General features: G+C 37.1%; 1 protein-coding gene across 2 annotated transcripts in view; it reads left to right on the forward strand.

Moving 5' to 3' along the window:
• Positions 1–17,320, forward strand: part of SMARCA2 (SWI/SNF related, matrix associated, actin dependent regulator of chromatin, subfamily a, member 2) — a 121,195-nt gene that overhangs the window by 95,648 nt on the left and 8,227 nt on the right. Inside the window, exons 1-3 of one of the 2 annotated variants that reach the window (XM_009815512.2) lie at positions 4,139–4,231; positions 6,042–6,259; positions 17,092–17,197. In XM_009815512.2, coding sequence (XP_009813814.1) covers positions 4,139–4,231; positions 6,042–6,259; positions 17,092–17,197 — 417 coding nt within the window. Of the gene's footprint in view, positions 1–4,138; positions 4,232–6,041; positions 6,260–17,091; positions 17,198–17,320 lie in introns of those variants that run through there. The other variant, XM_059834444.1, reaches the window with a different exon arrangement.

Below are 17,320 nucleotides of genomic sequence, written 5' to 3' on the forward strand. Positions count from 1 at the left end.
TATGTTCTTGCATGGTTCTATCAGGTCTTTTTGGCATCAGTCTTTAAATTGAAATGCAAGGAAAAACTATAATTTGCATTATTGCAAATATTGCATATTTTCCTTAATGTCTAATTAAAAATAGGCACCTGGAGTGTCTGTGCAAATAATTCATCAACTATTAATAGTTTTCAAATGCAAAACAGAAAACTATTCTTCTGCTTCTCAAAAAGAAGGAAGTTTCAGCAATGTGAAGATGCAGACTCTGACTGATGAACATACGGCTGAAGGACTCAGTTTCCTTATTATGTGGAAGTTCAACATATCAGAGAAGACTGTTTACTACAAGTTTATGTGTTTTTGCAATAATTGCATTTTGTTTGTGTTTTTAAAAAAACAGTACTTTTTGTTTCTACTTAAGTGCTGGATAGAGACTTCTTGGTATATCCCTTATGTGGAGGAGAATGAGTCAGCAGTGAAAAGAAGGGAAGACTGGATATATTCACTAATTTTTTGCTTTTGGCAGATTTTAATCTATATTCCGTTTTAGTTTAGTCCCAGCGAAACTGGTCTGGTAAATCTGCTGTGCAGTACTATTCAGCAGGGAGAGGAAAGTCAGTTAAAATAACTCTTCATCAATCCTTATAATTATCTTCAGGTATTTAGTCTTTGCACTATTGATAGAGTATCTTAGGCCCTTCCATCTAATTGTCAAGTGTTACGGCCTTCTTCACAATCTTTTTCTGTAGCATACTGACCTCTATGCTGTAGCATAGCAAGAGATAATTAGTTACAATGTAAGGGAACTTGCTCTAGAGAGCCAAGAAGTCATTTCAGTGTGTGGAAATTAGAAACAGTGCCAGACATCAGGAAGGTCACTGTTGAGAAACTAAGCAGGAGAACTGATTTTGAAGAGATCTTTTGGAGAAAGATGAACTTCAGGTTGGAAAGTTGAAGTCTTCATCAGTTGTCAGATACAATCTGAGAACAAAAATGTGAAATAAAGAGGGGGTAGGACTTCCAATAGAGCAAGATGGGGAAAGAAAAGTGGAATTTCTCTTGGAATATCAGTATAGGACTTGAAGGATTATGCTGAAAAGGGAAGTTGCTAGGGGCAGGTAGGTGACATTTTAATGCTTTCGATGTTTGTTACTAGCCTTCTGTAGGGTTCTTTTACTTCTTTCTGCTCCTCCAAATTAGTAAATGGGAACTTCATTCTGCAAAGCAGTCATCTGTTGTTCATTACTGTATTACTGACATGTTTTTTGTTTTTAAGTGCTTAACAGTGCTTAAGCTTAGTGCCTCTTGGCCAGTAGTCAGTACAATGCCCAGGTAAGTTATTTGTTGTTCCCAGAAAAGCTTATTCTTTTGGAAACTTTGCATGATTGGGTTATCATCTATGTTCAGGGAGTTGGGAAGCTGACTTTTTTTCCTGTTCACCTATATTTTATATGCTTTCTATGCAAACATGGCGTTTAATTATCATGCTAGCAAATTTGTTCACATGGTAATGTTAGTCGCAGAAGCTCTCTTTTGACTTTGCAGGTTGGAGAGACACAGGGCATTGATATCTGAAGGGAAGGGGGCAAGCTATCTTACTGTTCATTTCATTAAGATAAAATCAGAGAGGGACGCAGGAAGAGATCTCGTGTTCTGTGCCCATTTTGCGTTTAATCTGAACAACAATTTTCAGTGTTATCAAGTAGACTTATTACATGGCTCCCTACAACTTTTGTTTTGCACGTACAGTTAATGTGACTATAAGTAGTAGGAATAGCTTTCACTATGCCTTAACTTTCTCGTAACAATACTATAGTTATCTCTAATCAAAGGAAAAATAACAATGTCTTATAATGTTGTGTCATCTAAATATTAGAGGCAGGCCTTAGACACCAAACCTGACTTTTATTTTGAGCACCTCCATTGATTCACTGTGAATTAATGTAAATTAAATGAATTTAAAACTACTATAAGACTAACACGATTGTTGACTTGCAGAAGGCAGTCATGAAACAAAACTCAGAGCTGTAACTCTTTGTGCTTATTTGGGTCCATAATTCTCAATTGAAAAGGTGTTCAGTTGTGGTGCTGTGACATGCTGTCAAGAAGAAGTTAAGAATACATCCATAATGTCCTGCTCTTCAAATGGAGAAACAAAACAGTTTCCATTTGATCTTTACTTTGTTTCTGTGGTGCCTGTGTAGCTGTACCCATGTTCACTAAGAATACTTCCACCTCAAAATAGCTATTTTCCTGTATGAAGAGGAAAATGTAATTGCAGGCAGCAATAGGAAGACCAGCTGTCTCAGAAGTAACTTCTACTTGCCTTCCGAAAAACCCACTTTCAGGGTTTTTTTTCGGGGGGGTAGGGGGTGCTTCTTATTGGAGGAAGGCAGTTTGGTTTCTTTAATCCATGGTCAGTATGCTCTTTTTTTAAAATTCTGGTGCCCTGAGAAGCCTGCATGCTCTTAGCTCTTTAGCAAGGAAATTGTTTTGTGTACATGGACCCAGGATACAGCAATAAGATTCAGAAAAAGCAGGAAGATTTTGTCAGTACTGGACTTAGCATGGGGTCCTCACACTTCCACTGGTGTCTTTGCCTTTCATGAGGTGCCCAACCCTTTGCAAAATTTGGCATTAAATTTTCACCGCTTTCTTTCAAAAATTGAAGTCTTTAAACTTTATTGTACTCTTTTGTCCTGTTTCTTAAGGGAAGGAAAGTGTTAAATTTTTATTTGTGTACTGTTTTCCTTGGCTCCCTTGCTGTTCACCTCACTAATTTGGAGGCATTTGAGCGTGGGAGATGTCTGTGCTATGTTGCACTCTCACACAGCCCATCATCTGTCAGGAATTGGAGATTTGTGTCTGGGATTTGTATCATTATCGTACTGGTAAAGGTTTGGAAGGGCATTCTCTTCGGTATGGCACTTAAGCCCTAGAATAGTAAGCTTTTCTAACAAAGAGCTTGGTCAGATGAGTTAGTTGAGTATTTTGTTGCTCATACATACACATGCATGGATCATATGTGTAGACATATGCACAGAGCATTAATATCTGCTGATAATTGATTTATGTGATACAGTTTTAAGCCATCTTTTGAGGCAGCATTAATCATATAGGTTTAGTTTTAACTATTACTGTTTACATACAAAATATAAATTTGCCACTTGAGAACTAATGTTAGGAGTCACAATAGAAACATTTTTGGACCGGTGGTATTGTCACACTGATTTTCAAGTGGCGTCACTGAAGTCTGAAATTAAGTAAAAATGTTTCCATTCATGCGTGTAAATTTTGAAAGCTGACTATAGAAATTGATTGGTATATTACTAGTTAAGTAGACAGTTTAATACTTGTTTGCAGACCTGTACTGTAGTATGCTAAGAATTAATTTGCTATCTGCTAGTCGTTAATCTTAAGAGTGCAAGAGTATGTTAGTTTACTTGGGTTTTATTTTTATTTTTTGTCTTTACTACATTACTATATGTAATATTAAAAAAATCTTTTTACTTTTATCTTTTCTCTTTGTCCGGCTATTTTTTTTTTTCTAAAATGAGATGTCATTAAACTCTGGTGACAGCACCACTGTTATTTTTTTGGTGGTAGAAAATTTGTCAAGCAAACAAAAATATGAATGTATTTTATTTAAGTGAATACCAGTTTTCTGAAACAACAAAATATTACCAAAGTTAACAAAATGATAACTTCTTTTCTTTTGTTTTTTTAATTTCTTGTAAATCAGAATAGATGTTTTTATCAGTTTCAATAACCAAAACCTGATCTGTTCACTGTGGAGCAATAGGAATACATTTTCTGTAATAAATACCTCTTTAAAAGGCATGCAACCTATTTCAGTTTTAAAATCATACATGAAATTGTCTAATTTTGCTGTTATAATTAACATGCTAACAAGAATCAGTAACGGCCCATCTAAAAATCTAATTTGGATGCCTAGAATAATAAGGGGTGAAATATGATAAGTAGTTGTCAATATTAAAGCAGGCTGAAGGAGGAAGGCTTCAGGCCTTGTAGTAGGTAGAATGAAACAGCAGATTTGAGTATCCACAATCCTTTCACTATTAAATTTTCAGTAAAATAAAATTACTTGTATATGAAAACATAGCCTTTCCCCAGCTCTCTTTTTTTTCCTGATCAGCTGATGAAGAGACTAGCAGCTCGCTGCTTTGCTGGCTTGTTAATTTTATCCCCACTAACTGTGATTTCCGATAGCCGGCCTGCTGATAGTGGTAAGGTAAATATCCTTTTTCATTGCCGTCTTGAAGATTCAGTAGAACTACATCACAGGCATGTGTAGGTGTGTAACACATCAAAAGTCGGTGTTCTCCGTATTTCAATGTACAACTGAGTGCTTAAGGAGAGCAATGACATTAACTGTTGACAGCCTTGCATGCTGTATTTATTACTAGCTTTTCTAGCTTCCAAGATATGCAGAGAAATTTCCTTTTCTTAATCTTCGTTAGCTGCAGTGGTTTATAGTGGGTGTCCTGCTTTAGCCAAATGAATATTAATGAATTTGTGTGCAGATTATTATTTTTTTTTTCGTTCTTTTTTCTTCCTAACTCATCAGATCTCAGGCCTCCTTCATAGTGGTTATCTGAACGCTGTGGAAGCATGATGTAAATTGTCTTTTGATTATTAAGGCCTAGTTTCAGGCTGTCCCTCAGGATTCTGCGTTCGCGTTTGTTCTATGGATTTGCACATCGGAGGATGCATAGGAAACAGATTTCGAAATCCCACTGGTGTTTTTAACATGCCAGGTTGTTTTCTGTTGTGCATCAGGTTTTGTTCACAAAATGTTTTTCAAAAGACATTGGACACAATTGAGAAAAATTATGTCTGGGCTGTAATCACTCTTTTTATATTGATTGTTATGCTCACATGATCATAAATATTAGCCATGTTTGGTGCTGTGGAGAAATGAAGGTAATTGCCTTATGATTAGAGCTCATTCAGCTACGAGAAAGGATTGATTAGCATTTGCATGTACTCAAGGCAATATTGAGAGGCAAAAGGGACAAATATCAACATCAGTTATGTTCTGAGAAAGCATTAATCAGAAAGCCTAGTTTTAAGATTTTTTTCATTTTTTATTTTTCATTTCAGTTCTCTTATGACCTGGTATTTTTGTTTCTTTTCTTTTGTTGGCTTTCCCAAATCAAGGAAAGTTCAGCTTCTTGCTTTATCACATGGATCTGATAGTCAGTGTATGAACAGGTTCCCTTTATTCCTAGTTTGGTTGTTTGTAGCGATTTTTTTTATCCCTCTGCATAGTGCTGCTGGGTCTTGTTAAAAGCATACATCCAGGTAATTGAAACTAGTGTTCATTGTTTGTGACTGTGTGGGGGAGCTGGGGTTTGGGTTTTTTTGGTGTGTCTGTTTTTTTTTTTAAATCCCATGTTATGAGTGCTTTTTACAGTAAAACACTGTACTGTCAGTGCATCTGCCTATCTGTTGGTTACTATTCTAGAAGAAAAGGATGCATTTTAGAGATGGTTTTAACACTTAGGCAATTTGGAAGTTGCTTAAACTATTTGGAAGAGAAGTTGAGTTGTTACTGCATAAAGTATCTGTGTGTTGTTTGTGTGCACAAAGAACTGTGTGTGATCTGGCTTTGGGACCTGGGTGCAGTTTAGACTGTCCTGTTTGAAAACACTTGATATCAAAGTCTGTTTTGCATGGAACTACGTAAGCCAAAACTGCCACTGACATGAACAAATGAATGTTTGTTGTACACTTACTGACACAGTACCACAGGCCGTTATTGTGTGTGAAACTATGAGTTGGTGTGGAATTCAAGGTTCAGAAAAACATACATCTATTTAGATAGTGGGATTCTTAGAGCAAAGTAATGTTTAGTGTCTCTTTGATTGCCAGTAACTCAATTTCTTGTTATACTCTTGTTTATAAATAAGCTGAACGTTCTGAGTTGAATTATCTGCATCCTGTGGGGTTGTGTTTTTGTTTTTAAATACAGTTTGTTATTTCCCTTTGCAATATCTCTTTTGTTTAAAAAACATACTTTTTGAATCCATGGTTGTCAGGCAATTGAAGACGGCAATTTGGAAGAAATGGAAGAGGAAGTCCGGCTTAAAAAACGGAAGAGACGAAGAAACGTGGATAAAGATTCTGGGAAGGAGGATGGAGAGAAAGCAAAGAAAAGAAGAGGCAGACCTCCTGCAGAGAAGTTGTCACCCAACCCACCCAAACTGACAAAACAAATGAATGCTATCATTGATACTGTGATAAACTACAAGGATAGGTGAGCTTGGAGACGGTCTGTCTCTGTTGCATGTGCTCTCTCCCTCTCTGTTGATATCTCTCTCTACTAATGGCTTCATTTTTGGTTTTAGTCTTTAGAAGGATTTGCTGACCTTTCTGAAAAGTATTTCTGCTTAGAGCCTGATCCTGTAATTCTCACTCTTTGTGGAGGGTTTTTTAAAAACCCATCTGATAGGAAGTTGTCGAAACACAAATACAAAAAGGAAGCATAGATCTCCTGCTTAGAAATGAAATAATTCTGCTCAGGAGGTGTACTTAAGAACATTTAGCTTCGGCGGGATTTTCCTTCAGTTTAGTGGTGCAGCGTGTGTTAAGATCAATCTTTTCAAATACATGGCTATAGATTTATTAATGCAAGTTAACATGAGTCTCATCATGACCTGAAAGACTGCCCAAAAAATGCAGGGCTCATATCCTGAGCCTCTGAGCTGCCAAAGGAAAAACTGTAGAAATACTGAGCGTAACATGTTGTCTGCAGCTGAGATGGAAGCTTGTTTGTCAAGAAATCCTGATTTTCAGCATAACAAAATGCTAAATAGCTGGACATTAGGAAAAAAACATTGCTTCTAATCTGCAGTGTCATTTGAAGACTTCTGTTTTGCAGGTTTTCAAACTGAAAATCATCTATGCTTCATGAGGAAGAAATTGAGAATTAGTTAATAGCATCTTTGAATCAGACTTGTTTGAGAAGGTTGTATTTTTTAACTCAACTTGTATTTGCCAAAAATCAGTAAAGCCTTCTTGTGTACTTATCCCTTCTTTGCTGCACATTGAATTGTAAGGAGCAATTATAAGCTAAATGGATATTAAATGCATTCAGAGAAAATCGAGAAGTATTTGCACTGGGTGATCCGCACAAGTGTAACAATGTAATTTTTGCATGTAAACAACTTTCAATCTGTGACTTCAAATGGCACGTTGCATTTCTTTCTTTTTGCAGCTACTATTCTGGGTCTGCCTGTACAAGGTTAACTTGGGGGGTATCTGTGAAGCATACAGAGCTGTGATGCCTGACTTTTTTGGCACATAACTGTTGAAATGAAGCATTCTGTGATCTGTGGGCTCTCTCTAGAGTACATCAAAAAGTTTATTACATTGGAACAGGATTCACAGCAATGAACATAATGAGCAGGAAGCTGCCTACAAACTCCGTGTATTCCGCTTTCTGTGACTCTCAACTCACAGAATAGCTGAGAAAGCAGAAGTGTTTAAAGTTCAGGTATTCCAGTCAGGATGCTGTGAGGAAGCGTCTCTTCATTTTGGATCCCTGGCCTTGAGCCTTCTCCTGAAGCCAAGCACTTCTAATAAGGATGCCTACTTCTCATTTTTAAAATAGCAAGCAAAGTTATTTCCTCTAGCCTCCAGTAGGGGATAGGTACTGATAGTAACTGATAGTTACTGGGGAAACTGAAGATTTTTGCCTGTCGCTTGTGCCCCAGGAAGTTTATAACTGATCACTGGCAAAAAGTTAACCACTGTGCTGTTATGTAGTGACAAGGCATACTATTCCCTCTCCCACGAGCCCACATTTGTGCAAGACAGAATTGGTTCCCTCTTCAAAAAGTGTATGCAGCTCTATTCTGTTAGGAATTAAAAATGCCTGTTAAGCTGAGCTCTTCAGTGTGATGAGCTATGCAGAAGACTTCCAAGTTCCTGTATTCATGATTCATGAGCTAGGATCAAACCACCCAATCCTATGAAAGTTGGGACAGAACAGAATTGCAAATTTAGTCATCAGGAAACTTGAACATGTTAAAATCTTTGGGGCTAAGGTTGTTCTAGAGTTCAGTGAACATTTTCAGGGTTTGCAGCTTTAGAATTAAGTGGGGTTTAAGCATTGAAACCCTTCAGCTTTGTTGGGGGTTCATGTTTGTTCGGTTCTGGGCTTTTGTGTGTGTGAAGGCAATTGGGGCAAGTATAGAGGGACAGGTTATTGGAAGAAAAGTAGGCCATGAGCTTCATCTGGGGTAAAAAAAGGGGGTTTCATGTATTTAGTATTTGAAAGCTTGAAATCATCTTTGTCTTTAGCTTAAAGTTTCAGTGCTAATAGGTGTTTCATCTCTACTTTATGAAAGTCCAGAGGGCTGATACAGACCGTGGAGAACTGATTGTGTTCCAAAAGGTGGTCAGGTGATACCCATCCAAAATCTTACTGACTTTGGCCTGAGTTACTTTGCCAAAACCAATTCTACAAACTTCAGTAAGTTCTGTTGCCATTAATAACCCAGCAGGCAAAAAAATCAAGATAATGTGTTTCTAAACTAATAAATCTCTGTGTGCTTTATCTCATGTTTCCCCTTGCTTTTAAGAAGAGCTCCTTGTAAATAACGGTACCACTTCTCTGTTCTTGTTAAAATCTTTCTTTTTGAAAAACCATTTTTCTATGGTGCCCACAAAAATCTGGAGTACCAGTTGGCTGCTTTTGTGGCGATTTTGTATAATGTTGATGCAGGGAAAGAGTCTCCAAATACTTTCCTAACTGTCTTGTATTTGACTTCTGTTGTAGGCATTTGGGGACAAGTACAAGCCTTTCCTTCCTTATTTAAAAAGCAAAAACAAAATAGGCTGGGTTGCCTATGTCTAGGAAAGCCACAGGCTACAATAGTATAACCAATAAGCTCTAGTAAACTGAAGTTTGAGCTACACAATTATTATATAAAGGTCAAAATAAGATTGGACAGACAAATTAGCAACATTTCAGGTAAATGTTCAGTGTAGAGAAATGCAGCATATGATTCTTTGAAAAGGAAATTCAGAGGTAGATATCCAGCTACTTGCAAACCCCAGTTAAAGAACTACATGCAAGACAGTGGAAGTTAGCACTGAGGTCAAATTACTGTTTATCTCTGTCGTGGTCTCAGTGCAAATTCAAGCTTTTTCATTAGATTTTCCTCTTTTATGAAGTACTGTATAGCAACTCTCATATTTCCTTTTGTTCCCATCCCACATCCCAATATGATACTGATTTTAATGAAGCACTCCATTAATGATAAGTTTAATAGTTCTTACAGAGCAATTTACAGCTACAAGCTGAGTTTCTTTGAATCTTTCTAGAGAACTAGGAACACCCTGAAGGAGAGAAAACTTAAGTCTTTATGCTGAGATTTGACTTGACTTGCAACATAACTGCATTAGTTTCCTGGAATTATGGTACCTGGGGTGTCTCCCATGTAATAAAGGAAAGAGTAAAAAAGGAGAAGGACAGAGATGTGAGGCACTGTGAAAATGTTCAACTCAGACTGTTTGGACTCCTTTGGTGTGAGAGCTGTTGAGGTGTTTGTCAACTTGACAATACTTGCTTCTTGCAGGCTGCTCTGCTTTAGATTCCAGTATTGGGTGATGTGCTTTAAGCTTTTCTTCATGTTGATAGGCATTTCTTTATCATATCTTTGTATTTATCTTTGTTAATCTTGAAACAAATAGTCATACCTCATTTTGAAGAACCGTGGGGTAAGTGCTCCAAATTGTTAAGAAGTAAAAATGCTTGTGTGGAATTCTCTGCTACCTTTTTAAACTGCATCTGTGCTCTTATTACTCATCTTTAAGTATCAAACCATAAAACATTTTGCTAACTGTAGATACAGAGCAGTAGTATAGATACAGAGCATTACTACAGATGCAGAGCCTTTTTCTCTCTTCTGCACTGCTTTGCCATTGTAGGTGAAGCTGAGTTAATCTAGGTTTCATCTATAATGGCTTAGAATGGAGAATAAATCTGTAATGAAGCAAAAGTAAGAGAGAAAAGATGGTCAGAATCCTCTGACTTCTAGTCACCTGATCTAGCGGAAGATGTCCCTGCCCACCCATGGCAGGGAAGTTGAACTAGATTATCTTCAAAGGTCCCTTCTGACCCAAACCATTCTATGATTCTGTGATTTTAGTAAAGCATTTGTTAGGGTACCACAGGAAAATTATAAGCTGGTATGAAAGAAAGAGAGATCTAATGAGTAAGCTCTCTAATCTGAGTGAAAATAAGGAAAAAGATGTAACTGAAGGCACTATTAAAAAAGGAACTATTAAACTGGAAAGAAGATACCACTAAAGTTCTTAAAGAATTGGTGTTGGCATAGATCGTAATATATTAATGATATATATTAAAAAATATGGAGTGTCCTAGCCAAAATATAAAGTTTTAAAATATCAATATTGGGATGGTATTCATGGAGGACTGAAAACAGTTAAGTCTGGAGTAAAAGAACTGGTGTGAAATACAGTATCTTGAGTGTATTATAAGGTACTTACAGAATAAAAATAGGAAACTCTTCTTTGAGTTGGAAGCTCATCATGTGGAACTGACAGAAAAAGAATGACTTGGGCAAAGAAATTACTGATCAAAGCTAAATATGAGCCGTCAGTATCATCCAGCCATAAGAAAACAGGAGTCTGGCCCTGACACTATGGTCAGTGTGGATAAGGAAATACTCATTATATGTGTACGCCATTATATGTTACACCATTAATGCTTCTGAGTTGCTGTATATAGTACTTGATTACTTTTCCTTTCAAGAAAGATTAGTCGACACTGAGACAAGTGTAAATATTTATTTCAGTGATAGGTAGCATGGGAGAGTCTTTCAAGAGGAAACAGGTTGGTTTGTTTATCCAAACACAGCACAGTCTGAGAGGGGAAGATGATTGCTCTCAATAAATGCACCTGGGAAAGAAGGGAAGCATAAACACAGGGAGAGTGTAGAAATATGTAAAATACAGGATGGTGATCACAAGGTTATATGAGTGTAAACATTCATGAATACGTTCAAGTTGTTAACTAAGAGTTCTGGATCCTTTCCATATGGAATAATGGGGTAGAAATACCTAGATAGATTTGGTCTTTGTTCCTTGATTGAAAAACTTTTATATGATTTTTTACAATACCAAAGCCCTAGATTCAAGGACCTGGAAACACCTTTACAGTTGCACAGTTGATCCTGATTCTCCAGTGTAAAGTATATGCATCATCTTTGCAGACTGCATTTGCAATAACACATTTTAATCTTTAATTCTGTTGCAATTATTTCTTAAACTAAGATTTAGTTGCCTTTGCAGCCTTGTACCTTGTTCTAATCTTGCAGTGTAAAACATCTGTTTAGAAGACAGCAAGTTGAAATGCATCAGTCCAGCATTATTGTCACACTTCTTTTCAATTCCTGTCTTTTAACCTGTCTTTCCTTCCCTCTAAAATTAGGAATGCCCATAGAAATGGATGATCATAGAATCATATGTGTAATACGTATGTTATGTTTTCAGGAAGCAGAATCAGTTTATATGTCTATTTTAAATGCTTTAGCCTTTTGAAAGCAGGGACAATTTTACTGGAGATAGGTGTTCTTCTCAGAATAAGGAATTTGTATGCCAAATTTGAGCCCCAGCTGCTGATTTTGCATCATGCACATGCAGGATGAGTCCCTCAAACTATCATTCTCCTCTTCTCAAGGTTTTCCTTTATTTTTTATTTCAGAGGAAGACAAGCTGTAAGTGTAGCTTCCCTTTCCTGATTGTTAAAATTAAGTGGAGGAAAAGAATGATACTTCATACCTTGTAATCCTTCAGCTTCCCTATAAATCCACTGTCCTGTTCTGCCTTGCATCAGAGTTTCATGTTTCCTGGCTAGGTGCCAGTTTGATGCTACTGTTAGTTTGCATTAGCTTTGTTTAGATAGCAACAGCTGACTTCAAGAGTCCCAGGACTGCTGATAGCTGTATTACATACAGTGATTTTCATTTGTGATCTACCTGCTCTCTGCTCTGTTTGTGATACTTAAATTAAGGACTTGCATGGTGTACCAGTTAACTTCACAAAGCCTCCTCCCCATAGCAGGGGGGTGTTGACCGCATTTTAGTAAAGCTGATAAGAAAATTGGAGGGTGGTGGTGTTGTGCCCTGTCCATGTTTCTTGCTTGACAAGAGACTTCCTCTGTCTGTGGTGTTTAGCATTTTGATCACTGCCTCATTAAAGTGAAAATGTTTAAATTTGTGCCCATAGTATTCTAATTTTGACAGGACATAGCTCAGGGAGAGTATTTTTCTCTGTATGTGAAATGGATTTTATTCAGACTATTTCCAGCTGTTTTCTCAAGTTGCCAGTTTTTAACTGTTGTAAAATGGTGAGTAATGTAATTAGCCATTACTAATCTAACTAGTAACTATTTTTGCCAACTGGTACTCTTGAGTGTTCAAACATGCAAAGCAAATAGTTCTCATTTATAGCCAAGCCAAAGTTATGGAATACATGACCATATGTCAAAACCAGGAATTACATATTTAAGCATTTTTACCCACTTCCATTTCAATGATGGGGACAAGTCCACCATGTATTACTGCAGTCAGTTCCAAAAAGGAAGAACCATTAAATACATTTAACAAAAAAGAATCATCTCTCTGCATAGCTGGGTTACTGTTGGAAGTTGTTAAAAACAAAGGAACCACCTTGCTATGTAAGCTCTTTTAATCCTCCTCCTCCTCCACACACACTTTTCTTTAAAGAGCATCCGTGTGAGTTGTGTTTGATTAGGAGTTGTAATTTGCAGGCCGTGGTTCTGTTTGTGAGTGCTCTGACTAGGGCAAGTGTGCAGGACTCTTCATTCTACCCACTCCAAATTGAATTTCAGTATCTGTTAAAAGTGTGAAATTTGCCAGAAATATGAGAATGTCTTGCAGTTTCAGCTTCGTAGTTGACTCTCCTTTTGATTCCAAAGGAGAAAGGGTGTTGATAGTAGTAATGCTTTTGACAGGTCAGTGGTGGCTTGCTTCTTGCCACATACTGCCAGGGAAAACAAATACAAAAGGAGCCTTGTACAAATGAGGCCTAATTGTTCCTGCATTTAATTCCACTGAAGATAATACTGACTAAATGGGTGGAAATACATGCTTGCATGCACCTGGTAAGCAGTTTGACAAAAATAAGAGAAAATCAGAAACATTGAGCACAAATATTTTTCTAAGCAAAAGTATTTTAAAAATGAGCAGTATTTCTTAATGATTTTTAACTTGCACAGCATACAAGTATTTTTTTATGTGAGCATGCATAGGACTAGCATGTTGAGCTGATGCAGTAGCGGTGAACTGTCACTCACAGTTCTTTTGCAGTCGGGTCTTTTAATTTATTCTGGTCCTTCTTCCCTTCAGCACGTATTCTGCTCGTTGCTAGGCAACCATAAGTGATTTTTACTGCGCAAGATTTTTATGTGGTAGTTGTGTTTGTTATTTTCTAATCACAAAAGTGGGGACAGGGGTTAAAATCAGAGTTGCATTAATAATTACTAATTTTCTCCTGTTGTATCCACAACACATCCATTTGAGATTATGTAAGAAAAGATTACATAAATTTACAGCATAGATACACATATGCAAAGGGAGCAGGAGATAGCATTTCTTTGTAAGATCAGGTTCTATAAAAGTGATAGAAGAGAATAAGCTGTTATTGATCTGAGTAGACAAAATCAGGAACTAGTCTTCTGTCTGTTGCATATTTCATGTCCTTAATGCTTTTTCTTTCACGGCCTTAAATGATTCTCAGTAATTAATTCTATCAAGCAAAAGCTTGAAGGTTTTCTATGGCATTCTTCATTTAATAGAATGTGTGAAAAAATCACAGTTGGCTAGATTTGTATCTTGAAAATAGGATATAGCTGTTTAATAATTTACTGCTGTTATATTTTTAATGTAAAATACAATATGGGGGGGGGTGTACGTAAAAAGAGAAAAAAATTATGTAGCCATGAGATAAAAAGCTCTATAATCATCAGGAGCTTTTTTAACAGGACAAATATGCTAAAGATGTTTTAAAATTTGATCAAAATTACATTATTAGTAGCTATTTCTTTTATATGTAAATCATTTTATTTGTTGTCAGACACTGAAGCATAGTTGAAGTAACACCAGCATCAGTGGTTTAGTAATTTTTCTCAAATAGATATTTCTGTTAAAGCTGCTGAAGTTCAAAACACAGCAATGATAACTCAGTCCTTCTGCATAGCACATCCAGATTCATACTGCACAAGCAACTTTTCACACTTTTTAAAGGGTTAGCTTACATCTATATCAAATGTCAGTATATTGCATAGATTTATTAAAATAACTTTATCAAGTTTGTGAAGTCAAGCACAAAGAAAAATAGGACATAGCAGAAAAAGGGTGGAAACCTAATGTGATTCCCTCAGGAAGGTATGTTACATTATGCTGTGTAATGCGTGACAGTCTACTGCTTTGCTTTGCTTTGCTTTTCCACAGGACCAGTGCCTTGCATATACAAGGTGCCACCGATCATTTAATGAATGGCTGAATTCCCTCTGGGCTTCTCTATAATGCTTATAAAGAGTCTGGATGTTTTGCAGATACAGAACTTTTTTCACAACATTTTATTCTCATTTTACAAATGAGGAGTAGAAACTTAAATTTTAAGATACCATTTGGGCACCAGAGATCTGATTTCTCAGACTTCTTAGTGTTCTGTAGGTTCAGAACAAACTTCATTGTTCTCAGTTGCAGCTGTAAGTGCGCAACACTTCTCTTTATTAACAAAAAAAATTATACGGTCCTCAATTAGCAAAGAAGCAGAAACACGTTAACTTAGTCAGTTGTGTAGTGTGTAGTTAATGCATTGTTTTTCCTTGTATTGCTTCCAGTTTCTCTTTGAGAGGGCAGTCTGAGATGAAGACAAGTTCTTTCATGTGGCATGACACAGTCACTCACACAGATCATTAACAAGATTGGTGCCTTTAAATCCGTAGTATAAACACCTCCCACATTGACAGGGGAAGTATTAAAGTAATGAATTTGTCTCTTTGGTGTTAATCAGTACCAAAGGAGATGGGAGGTACAGTGGCCTGAGTATCACAATTATTTGCAGGCAGGAGAGAAGTAATAAGACTTGGGATGACAATTATCTGGTCATTTTATGATTTCCTCTATTTTAGTAACAGGGTGCTTCCCAAATAAATCAGATCTGTTGGGTGAAATTGCTGGTAACTGCCTGGAGTGTGAGGTGCAGGTAGTCTGTTGGGGTATCTACCCCAACAGCTGTATGGAGTAGCTAGACTTCACTCTCACCTTCCCTGACAGAAATGCACAGTATGCCGTCTTGTCTCATGGTGCAGCAGCAGCACCCAGAAGCGCGTTCATGCCTGTGCTGTAATTATGCTGTAATCTAGGAGGCAGCTGCTTAGCAGGCAAGGGGAACGTCTTCTGCTGCTGCAAGTCAGACAAAAGTTGTCAGGATGAGGCAGAGGCTTTTGGTTTCTAGGTTTGCATTGGATAGAAAAATACCCCAGCTGCCAGTTGGCACCCAGGATATTAGTTGAACAACACTGATTAGCAAGCTGCAATTAGAAGGTTTACATTATTGTCCTCTGATGCAAGGTATATAAAGAGCAGCAGTTTCCCAGGACTAAACCGAGAACACTAAGAAATCTTGGATTAGGTGAGCAATAGCTACTTGGTAAACGAGGAAATTCTATTTATTCCTACTTGTTAATTGGTCTATCAGGTCCATAACAAAAAACAGTATCTCCTCAAATTCTGATGCTATTTCAGGCATTAAGAAATGCCTAACATATAGTAGGCATTCATGACTTTCATAAAGGGCAGAGCTGTTCTGTGCTTTTTATCTTCCTTATCCTCCGTGGCAGAATTGCCTCAGTTAACCTTGGATTCAGTAGTAGTTTGATGTGTCTGATAAGATCCCACACCACTGTGGAGGGTGACTGCAAGAGAGAAGCTCAGGTGGAGGCCAGGACTTCGCAGCCTTCTTGCCCAACTCCTGTGAAGGTTTGGTATCCCTGAGTTACCATCTGAAGATGCAAATGAGAAAACAGGGCCTTTTTGGAGTAGCTGTGAGAGAAGGAAGCATGTGAATGTGAGCTGGGAAATGCTTGTGAATGCTGTGTGCACTGAATTACAGTTCCTCTCAGCAGAGCTTTTTTCTGCTACTTTGTCTGTGAGAAAAATGACACGCACACAGGAAAAAAAAAGACTAAGCCCTTAAGTGCCATCAACACATTTCCTCTCCAGGTGACTTATAGCCATGTATTATTTGGGAAGCCACAAATAAGAAGGTTAAAAAAAACCCTCAATTTGGAAGTGTTAAAATAGCTATTAATAAAGGGTGAACAATGGTGAATCTGGAAATCTTAGAAATTCTGAACACCTGTAAGTGGTGGGCAGTGTTCCTAGAACATGAAAAGTTTTTAGATAACCCATCACTGTATTTCAGATGACTGAAGGAGTACAAATGGCAGTAGTGATTTTCAGTACAGTTACAATGATTTTCCCATAAACCTATCAGTCATTAATGGAAGTTTCGGGGTTTTCTTTGTTGTAACATCTAGTTAGTCTGATAGCAATCAGCATCTGGTATGATGGAAATCAGTATGAACAAATGGTTTGCTATGACAAGGAGGTACAAAACAACTATAAAATGATCAAGAAGAAGATAAACTTTCAGTGACAGGAGGGACACTTGCTAAAAATTATAAAACAAAACTGAGAAAAGGATAAGACTGTACTTGGCAAACCACTACAGAATTCAGATTCAAATCCTGATCCTGCTTCCATCAAGCCTCATACATGGATGATCCTATAATGATGGTGATATGTTAGGACAACAGCACAAAGGATATATTTTAAATTGTAAATTAATTATCTGTACCAAATTAAAAAATCAGAGGAGTGTTCAATTTATAATTCTTTGAAAGAAAAAATTGTAATTTTATTTTTTCATTTTTACTTTTTTCATACGATGAGATTGTGTGTGTGTGTGGTTTTTGTGAGAAAGTTGTAGTAATTCTTTGCACTATGGGTTTGTTTTTCTCAACAGTTCAGGACGGCAGCTAAGTGAAGTCTTCATTCAGCTCCCATCTAGGAAGGAATTGCCAGAGTACTATGAATTGATTAGGAAACCGGTGGACTTCAAAAAGATAAAGGTAAGAACCTTTTTTGGAAGTGGAGATTCCTCCATTTCTTTTTGTTATGCAGAAGGGTGGGCATGAAGTCATCATTAAAATTACAACATCATCAATATTGCATGTAGCTGTATTTGTGGCTTA

The sequence above is a fragment of the Gavia stellata genome, chromosome Z, assembly GCF_030936135.1.
Source record: "Gavia stellata isolate bGavSte3 chromosome Z, bGavSte3.hap2, whole genome shotgun sequence".
NCBI lineage: Eukaryota > Metazoa > Chordata > Aves > Gaviiformes > Gaviidae > Gavia > Gavia stellata.